Source organism: Impatiens glandulifera, chromosome 2, assembly GCF_907164915.1.
Source record: "Impatiens glandulifera chromosome 2, dImpGla2.1, whole genome shotgun sequence".
NCBI lineage: Eukaryota > Viridiplantae > Streptophyta > Magnoliopsida > Ericales > Balsaminaceae > Impatiens > Impatiens glandulifera.
The window spans coordinates 14,948,134-14,958,888 of NC_061863.1; the positions used below are offsets into that span (position 1 = coordinate 14,948,134).

Sequence of the window (10,755 nt, forward strand, 5' to 3'; positions counted from 1 at the left end):
ATATATCTATAAAATATTATGATAATATTATAAATTAATATTATATTAATTTTCTTATAAATTAAATATAATGTCTATATAATAAATATAATCTATAAAACTCATTATAATAATATTTAATAATATATTCTCTATATTCTAAAAATATTAATTATTAAAAAAACTATGTGGCTTAAAAATATTAAATCATCCACGTTTTTTTTATTAGGAAATAAGGTGTTAAGAAAAGGTTTGGACACTATAAATCTTGATGGGCAGAGAATTGAATTAATTATAAAATATATATAGTTTATCTTGTCTGAACTCGCACTACTTAGAGTATATTGAGTAATATTTGGTATGGAGTAATAAGAGGTATAACACTATTTGTATAATATAAACTATGTTTTAATATGATGTTTATTAGTATAAGTTATATACCTCTATATAATTTATACCTCATATTTGATATTAAATTGTAACTAGTCCCTTACTTACAACACTTTTTTTATATCATTTTATTTTTTAATTTCTAATTCTACTCTTTATTAATATTATATATAACTTATTATTATATAATATATTAAATATATTTTATTTAGTTTTTTTTATTATTATTATATATAATTATTTTAAATATATATTTTAAATAGTTCAATATTTTAAATAAAAATATTTATTTATTTTTGTAACGATAATTTTATTAATTACAATTTTCTATATTTAATTATATTATAAATAATATTATTTATTTAATATATTATTTTTATTTTTATTTTATTACAATTATTAATAATATTTAAATTAAATAAATATAATTTACAATTTATACTAAATTAATATTTTATATTTTAATTAAAAGTACATAAATTATTAAATAATAACATTATAATAATAAACAATATTATTTATAATATAAGTAAATATAAATAATAATAATAATGATTCTAAATTTATATTTATAAAACATATACTACATTCTTATACTATATACCAAACATAAAATTATAAATCATATACAACTTATATAATTTTTTATAATTCATAACAAACATCAATAATATATACAACTTATATTATCTTTTACTATTTATAACTTATTACAATTTATATTTTCATACAATTTATAGCCTATATAATTTGTACAACGTACCAAACGATTATATAGGGGAGTTTCCAAATTCACGGAACTTGCAATAGAGGTTCAAATGAGAGTGGGAAGTCTCATTGTTCCCTAGCCGAAATAGGAAAAAATGATAGCTATAATATTTTTCGACTTTTATCCAACATTTGGTACTTTATTATGTTATTGATTGTTTTGTGTGTGGCGATGAGAGGTTCACACTTTTTAAATCAATGGAGAACTTTGTTCACACCATGAGTTCAAACGTTGTTTCAAGATCTCAAAAGAAGGGATCCTTTGCATTTCGGATATTTTGCTCAAAGTGCAGAAAAGAGCTGGCTTAATCGATATGTCCACTTATAGCAAAAAATCATACAAGTTTATTTGTTTTTCTATCATCAATTTTTTATAATGCTCTATACCACCAATGATTTTGTTACTTGGTTATTGAATTCGGTTAAGATACTTGACAAAATAGGGCTCCAAACACCGGTGTTTCAACGGAAAAGAAAGTACTAGGTCTGCAGGTGTTGGATCCTCAGCTATCCATAAGAGAAGGATCTAACTCACTAGCAAGTTCGGTCCTTGGAGAGGTAGACTCGAAAAGAACGCTCCATGGAAAGAGAATCATAAAACAATATGTTCTCATGTAAGATTCACTTTTGGAAAGATGAATTCCAAGGGGACAGTGAGTTGAGGCGAGGACTCCTACCTAATCACCAATGGTACACCCTTTCTTAGTTAAGGTGAGTTCTGGCGCATCGGAGATGAGTATGAATGATGCTTTAGTAACCATTGATGAGGCCAACGATGTTATGATATTTGGTGTAAAACTGGGATTCTTATCTCTAACCATGTATAGTAATCATGTCACAACGTGTCTATGCTCGACCAAAAAAGAAAAGTTTATTTGATAACTTAAACTTTACTTAATTATTTTATGTATTTATTTTTTAATCGAGGATGTTAGAATCTTCACATATTGGTCCGATTGAAAATTTCCACCGGATTTTGGACTTTTATCCTTTTGTGTACATTTTGTCTTAATTGCTTGTTGCATTCAATGAGGTTCATCCCTACAAATAAATATAAATAAAGATGCATTAGTCAGTTAAGTACTCCGTCCCTACTGATATTTGAATTTATTATTGCTATATATAATTTTTTTAATTTAGACCCACTTTAATAAGTTTTTTTATTTTAATATATATTTAGTATAAGGTATAATATATTTTATTATTTAATTTATATTAGTGAGTTTTCTATGGAACATTTATCTAAACAATTTTCATTTAATTTTATTTTCTCATTTATTAGTCAATAATTTAGACCCTTCATCCATATGTCTAGTCTACTTTCTTACCCAACCCATGAATTCATCTTAACTTCCCACAGAGGCCTCCATATATAGTTAATGCTGTGTAATGGTAGTCAATGCTCATAAATGGCTGTTAATGCCTTAATGCTATGCTAGCTAGCCATGTTTTTATTTTTTTTTTATTTTTTTTGTTTTATTTTAAAAACGACCTAGCGTCATTTTATTAAAATTTTTCCAAAAATAAAAAAACCCTTAGACAAATTTAGAATGATTTTAAATTCGTATCATTCCGAATAAAAAGCAAAAACGTAAGTCAACTATCTGATTACAATATTTTCGTTTTTAATAATCTTACTTAAAACTTCTTAAATTAAAGTGAAAATAATCAATGTGAGAATTACTTGATTTCTGTTAAAATAACAATCTTGTAAGATTGTATGTTTAAATAAAATTTTAAAATATTATTGAAAATATTTTTATATTTTTTCTTCACAATAATATTGTTGATTTCAAAGTTGCAATATCTATTTTTTTATAAAATGGTGTACCACATTAAACAATAAAATAATTTTTAAATTGTAATGACTACTTTAGTAACAATTTTTCTGAAATATTTTAATTTTGATCAAAAATTATTTTATTTGAAACCATTGTTGCAATATTTTCAAAATATAGTATTTTAGTTGTAATTTAAGGTGTTGGATTCCTGTTATTCAAAGTGATGGATTTGAGTGGAATGGATCTGAGGTCCGAGCTTGAACTTGATCGACATTGTAGTTTACTTACTTTCAATAGTTATTATTATTATTTTTGTTAATACTTAGAGCTTGTTCGGTTTCGGGTTATTTTAAAAATCTAAAGGGAGAAAAAAAATAATGATTGGTGATGATTTTAAGGAAGTGATTATTATTTTTGGTAAAAAAAATTTAAAGGGTATTGATATATATAAATAAAATATAAAATAATAAATTAAAATAAAAGATATTTTAATATTTTGGTTAAAGATTTGAGTGATGTGATGGATAAAAAGGAATGATGGGATAGATAAAAATGAATGAAGTTAAATTTGATTTTGTACGAATTTTTAAAAAAAAAACATACCGAACATAGCCTTCAATTTTGTCTATCTAACCCGTTCTTTTAAATGACAGCAATGATTAGAGAAGAGATAATATATTATATTTTTTTATTAAATATAAATATTAAAAGTCTTCTAATACTCATGAGTATTTCAAGTAATAACTATGATTAACCTCGTATCAAACAAGATTATTTAAATAACTGACACAAATTTGGTCAGAAAATAAATTTAAAAAAAATATAAGTCAATGACAGTGAATATATCAGGATTAACTAGTTTTAGACGTACTGTTCATCTTGGATTTAACACGTTGGTTCCTTTTTCTCTCTCTTTGTCTGTCCTCTCTCATGTCTCAGATTATCTATGTGATCAAAAAGGATACACGTCTTGTTTTGTTTTTATTTTATTATATTTTAAAGCTAGCATGGAGTATGAGAAGTGATCGCATTATTGGTTCTTACAAACATGCATGGAATTATATATATATATATACATATGCAATTACCTAAGTTCTTAGCTGCTTACCTTAGACATTGAATTTTGTGCCCGTTACATCTATCTAGTTCATCAAAGGGCCGGTAGGTTTTCATTTTCTTAATAATTTTCTCTAATATATTTCTTTGGTAACAAGTTATATATATTTAATAGGAACTATAAGTTAAAGTTAAGGTTATAATGGAAGTAGAAGGTTCTGGTCAAAATTTGAGTTTGGGAGTGAGAAAGGGAACATGGTCCGCTGAAGAAGATCTTCTCCTCACTAATTATATCAACATGAACGGAGAAGGAAAGTGGCATCTTATTCCCAAGAATGCAGGTATTAATTAATATTTTATTTATACGTTAACATAGAAAAAAAAGACAATCATATGCCTAAATCTGAAGTTTGATTATAAATTGTGCGATAAATAGGGTTGAATCGATGCAGAAAGAGTTGTAGATTGAGATGGTTGAATTATTTAAACCCTAATGTAAAAAAAGGAAACTTTGCGGAGGATGAGATTGATCTTGTTATTAGGCTTCACAAATTGTTAGGTAAATTGTTAGGTAACAGGTAATTGTGTTTTTTAACTTATGTTTTCTTATTTGGGAAGTACAATTATTTGTATTCATGATTAATTCATGTTGCTTGATTATATCATAACTCTAAAATACCCACTTTTTTATCAACCAATTTATTTTTTATTTCTAATTCCATAAGAACTAAAATAACCCAATATGAAACAAGGTATGTGATCCATAGAATGCAACCAATATTTATTTTTTATATTTTGATCTATTTTTTAAAGTTATCAGAACCTTTACATTCAGCATTTTCCACAATAAGATTTTTGGTTAATAAATAGTTTTAAATTTGTAATTTACAAACGATATTTTCATGAATATTCAAACTCGCCATTTAAGTAATAAACTTTATACTCTATCATCACCACTGAACTAAAATAATTTTCAAAGATTAAAATTATACGACTTTGTATTTAACTATAAAGTTACATATATTATCTCCACAAATGAAATTAAATATATTAAACATCAATATTATAGAAAAAACAAACAAATACTTTTTTTTTAATAAGTGTTTATATTTGATGATTTATATTTATGCAGATGGTCACTAATTGCTGGTAGAATTCCGAGAAGAACCGCCAACGATATAAAAAATTTCTGGAACAGTCATATAAAAAAAACCCTAAAACCAAATTGTTCAAATAAAAAAGTTGATATTGTACCAAAGTTTGATACTCCGAATAAGGTTGAAGTCATTAGACCTCGAGCTCGAACTTTGTCTACAAACTTTTGTTTATTGAAAAGTAAATCAGTTATGACTGAAAACATAATTCACAACACATCGAACAAAACAAAAGAATTCATTTATGGAAACCATTCAAAGTCGAGACTCTTAGAGCATGAGCAGGGCCATGAAAATTCTCTTTGTTGCTTGAAATCTCCACACAATAAATTAGTAGAAGTCAACATTTCAAGTAAAGACATGCCTCGAAAACAAGGAGATGATTATTTGCAACAACATTTATCAACATCCGACTACTTTGTTTCGGAGGCGACGATAAAAGTCGATGATGTTTCTCTTGAGCAACAAAACATTCCTCAAGTAAGCATGGATTGGGATGATTTATTGTGGGAAAATATGGATATTCGTAGCTTGTTAGAAGATGAAGAAATTGTACTCTAACTAGTTTTATATTTTGGGATATGTTCTTTGTGTTGAACGAATTGATTGATATAAGAATAATGTGACTTAATGTTTTTTCTTTTAAATTTCGGTAATGATTTCTAAACATTAAGGATTGCAAATGAAAAGAGTAATTAAATGTAAAGTTTAATTAAAGTATTATTCTAATTAAAAGACTAATTTTTTAAAAGAGAATAGAACAATTTTCAAATTATAAATCACAAAGGTTCAATAATTCAAAATTACTATTATAGAAAAAACAAGATAGTGTAAGATAGCACCTAGTCCATTACACTTTATTGGCTTCCCTAAAAACGAATTGATTAGTGATTAAAAGGTGTAGTTGAAGTTTGAATTTGATGTCTGGAGAATGAGAAGGATTATTTGTTAATTTCTTTAGTCTAAATCTTTAATCCTTAAATCTATGATCTGTATACTTTATGTCGATAAATTGAGATAAACTGTAATTGCGGAAACGTACCTGGATCTTGAATGAAGAACGGTTCATTAAGCCGTTCTTCGTTCTTTGTTATTCTCTTCTTCTTGATCTTGGATCTGGACCTGAATCTGAATGTGGATCTTCTCGTTCTGGATCTGGACCTGGATCGGAATGTTTGATGTGGGTGGGGTTTAAGTCTTCCAACCCTATATCGATAGCCCTCTGAGAGATGAACAGAAACCTTATTGTTCGATGAGAGAAACAAATAGGTAGGCTATTTATATGGGTTGGGGACCTAGCCCTAATATACCCATTTATTATTCGGCCCATCAACGAAATAATAAATGGTATTTCTGCTTCTACACAAATATATCCCCACATTTATTATAGATGTCTAAATAAGCCCCATAATCTTTATACTTTAATAGATCACTTTAATTGGGCTTTAATCTTTATTATGATAACAACTAATATACAATTATTAAATAATATATGTACCCAAATATTGGAAATAATTCCAACAATCTCCCACTTGTGTCATATAATATTTCCTTCAATTGTATATTATAATCTTAAGAGCTCAAAATATTGTTATCATTTCCAAATACATCTATATCAATCTCGTCCATCAATTATATCAACATAGGATTAAAGCGATTTTTGTTACATTAGTTCGTAACTAAACCCTCAATAGTCACATATGTCAATACAATCAAATAACATAGATTAAACATGGGTGTGTAGTGTGAATTAACATGTAGTGTGATCTTTAACATGTCTAATACCAACTGGTCCTCCTTTATTCCTTATAGAGATCCATCTGAATAACTTTATAATCTTGATTTCTTTAAAAAAACTAAATCTTTAATTTCTTTAGAAACTGATTCTTTAATGTGCACATAAATTCCAAATTTTTATCTATGCAAGCATCACAATACAAACTCCCACTAAAACTATATATCATCTAAATATGCAATATCCATATGAACAATATGTTCATGAAAGACTTCAGATAGCAAATATTTAGAGAACTGGTCTGTAATTTTAGAGTTTGTCCAAATATGCTCAATAGATAAGTAAACATTATGAATTCTTTATTTTCCAAATAGTTCGACTTAGTCGAACTCATATTACTCTTAAAGTAAAAGAACTGAAAATTATTGTCACGTAATATTTTTAGTGGTCTTTCTATATCATTCATAATTTGCAACCCCGTGACAAAATTTTGCAGTCGGATTCTTTAATTGGATGCCACAAAACACCTAATAAATTCTGCCATCAACTTGAAATAATTCGAGTGTCTACTTAACACTCTTCCAAAAAATTAATTCTTTAAACTAAAATGATGTGGCACGAATTTTCGACTGTTTTAGGATCGGGGACGCCCTTGGAGGACCGGGGGTGTTTTCCGGTTTAGGAAGGGTGGCCGCTTACAACAACACACACAACTTGGTGATAGTCCGGTTAGAGACTAAAACCGTTCTCAGCACTGCACAGCCTGTCACAGACTCTTGAACCGGTGTTCAAGGGCGGAAGTGTCTGTTTCAGGTTGAAGCAACGTTTGCGACTTTTAGATGATGTTTAAGGAGGAAGATGTTTAATGAGAGTGAGTGACCGGTTTTGGAAGTATGATTGGTTTGCGGTTTTATGGTAAGATAGCGGGAAATGAAAGCGATATGAGAGAACACAAGACACGGAAATTTGTTTATGGATGTTCGGAGCAAACCCTCCTACGTCACCCCTTCTTCTCAGGTTATGAGAAGGATCTCCACTAACTCTTTAGAGTTACAATTTACACTTCCGGTCGAGCCCAACTTCGCTACTCGCCGGTTACACCAAACTCACACTTTGATGTAATACAACACAACACAATAATCACACACAAGGATTTCCGGTTTTAGGCAAACCGACTTTAGAATATAGAACTTTATCTCTCTAGAATTGAACGCTTTATGACTTTCACAATTTCAACTGCTCAATTTCTCGTATTCACTGCTGCTTTAAATGAAGACGTTTGATCTTCCTTTTATAGCTGAAAGTAGCTAACGGCTACTTTCTTCTCTCTCTTGCGGATTGGTTGATCATTAGCACGCCTATCTGCAGGAGGATTTCTTGCACGCTTCAACTTCCTCAACACCTGGCATTCATGCAGGTGACTCTGAGCAGATGATGACATAACCGGTTTTCAGATTGATACACGTGTTGAACATCCGCTTCCGGTCGTCAGCATCGGATCACCAAGGCATCATTGCTTTCCTCCCATGCTTCTGATCGGATCCGATCTTCTTTTATCTTTTCGAGACATGTTTCCTCCGTCACAGTACGTCACTCTTGAGATTTGAATCTTCTGACTTTTGATCTGTACTTTCCGGTTTCTGTGTCTTTGTGCATTATGATCCGGTTGAAGTGTATTCTTCTGTTCTTTGCTAACCGGTTGCTTGAGAAAGTGAAGTCGGTTCCTGTGATCATTTGTCTTGATCACTTGAAGCCGGTTTCTTTGATGTAATAGCAGCTGGTTATTGATGCACGATTTCCGGTTCCGGTTTGTTCAGTACCTGCACATGAAGTTTAATTTCTGTTTAGTTTGTCTGGCCGGTTCCAAAATTAATCTACTTAATTTTTCTATCAATTTCTCCCTTTTTGATTATTTAGACTAAATATTCAAAAATTGTAATGTGTGGCCGGTTTTAAGAAAATTAACTTACTTAATTTTTCTATCAATTTCTCCCTTTTTGATTATTTAGAATAAATATTCAAAAATTGTAATGTGTGGCCGGTTTTAAAGATTTTGTTTGAGAGAAACGTGTTTGAAAAACATGTGTTTGATAAGTGTATGTTTTGAAAAATATGAAAGATAGGTGAACTTGTATGTTTTGAAAAACGTAGACAATATGTTTTGAAAAACACAAAAGATAGCAAGAGTGACCAAGTTCTGAAACACATCAAAGACATAATTGTTTAAAGTAATTATGGAAATAGAGTTTAAGGCTTGGATGATCCCCCCTTGTCTTGCTCCTTTTCCAGTTCTTTGTCCAGACGTTTCCTTGCTTCTTCTATTCTTGCTCTGTGCTCTCTAGCACGTCTGTCAGCATCGATTACCAAACCGGCCCATACACTTGAATGTCCGAGGACCTTCTTCTTAAGATTGAAGTTGGCGCAAACTGGTTTTGGCGGTGGACGAGGTGGAACAGTCAAGGGTCTGCAGCTTGGAGTTGCGGTGGATTCTCCGGTTGACCTTCTTTTCCGTCTGTTGAGTTCCTCCGAGTCTTCTTCTTCTTCTTCATCCAGCGGTTCCGCATTCAGTCCAACCGGTTCGGCTGTCTTCAATTCTGCCCTTCTTATCACGTCTTTAACAGCGCTTCGTTTCTTCTTGTTCTTGTTCCTTGTGCTCATGGAGTGGGATGATTGACCCTGTGCCGATTCCTGAGCGTTTGTCTGCTCCTCTTCATTGCATTTTTGGGCCAGTTCATGATCTTTATCCTCCAGTTCCTTCTGAACCCGTTCTCTTTCAATCTCTTCTTCTTGCAGCTTCCGAGCGGTTTCAGCGTCCTTCTCGATTTGGGTTTGGGTTGAGCCGACTTGAACTTTGGACATATCACCGATCTGGATTGCCATTGCTTGCAACATGTCCAAAAGAGGAGCGGTTGCGGCTTTGACAGACTCGGAGATCATGGCTTGAACCGTTGTTTGCATTGATCTATCCATCATAGTTTGTAGGGAGCTTACCATTTTATCTTCAGCGGCTGAGATTCTTTCTTCGGTTACCGCTTTGAAATTCCCTAGGCATGAATCAACGGTTTCCGCTACTACTTGCTTAATTTGATCGATGTCTAGAGCTTTGACAGGTTGAGCGGATTCTTGTTCCGGATTTTCAGATGTGCCGGATGTTTCCCCACTTAGAAAGAAAGGCTTACTTTGAAATAGCTCGGGATTATTGAATTGGCGTTGGCAGGACTCCCACCATTTCTTATCAAGGCGTTCGAAGCTTTGCACAAGCCGGTCTCGTACCTCAAGGAATCGTTCTGCCATTTTCATTTCAATTGGTTCTAGAGTTTTTCCTTGGCATTCTTGAAAGGCATTCTCAACAGCCTGTAACCGCACGTTTTCAGGAATTACCGGAGCTTTGTTGAGTGCCGGTTGGATTAGTTGGGTGTTGGCTAACTCGAGTGCCTGTTCTTCTAGCTGGATGAGTGCGTCCCATTGTTTGTTTCCTCTGAAACCTGGAAGCATGTCGGATAGTTTGGTCTCACTTCGGAGCTTCACCCATCGGATATATGGAGCCAGCGCTTCACTTGCACCTTTATTCATATCTTGAATAAATTCATCATATAGTTCATTCTCTTGCTCCAAGGTGTATTCATATTCATCTCCGGTTGTGGCTTCAGTCTGAGGGTCGATCTGCAGCGTGCCCGTTCCGGTTTCAGTTGACTCTTCAATAAGAATGCCTTTGCCTTTGTCTCTTGGATTGGAGCCTTCTGGAGCTGTTCTGTTTTGAGCGGAACCGGAAGGTTCCCTTTCCTTCAATGTTTTCCTCCTGAGCCGGAGGTACAATTTCTGTTGACTTGGTCGTCTCATCGACCGGTTGGATTTCTGTTTGATCAGGTACTTCAACCTGATTTTCTGGCTT

General features: G+C 31.5%; 1 protein-coding gene across 1 annotated transcript; it reads left to right on the forward strand.

Annotated features, from left to right (window-relative positions):
- The first annotated feature begins 4,144 nt into the window (after window positions 1-4,144).
- LOC124924394 (transcription factor MYB1-like) lies at window positions 4,145-5,689 on the forward strand. Its single transcript, XM_047464437.1, has 3 exons — window positions 4,145-4,315; window positions 4,411-4,540; window positions 5,107-5,689. The coding sequence occupies exons 1-3, from the start codon at window positions 4,177-4,179 to the stop codon at window positions 5,687-5,689; spliced, it is 852 nt and encodes a 283-aa protein (XP_047320393.1). The 5' UTR covers window positions 4,145-4,176.
- Window positions 5,690-10,755: the final 5,066 nt, after the last annotated feature.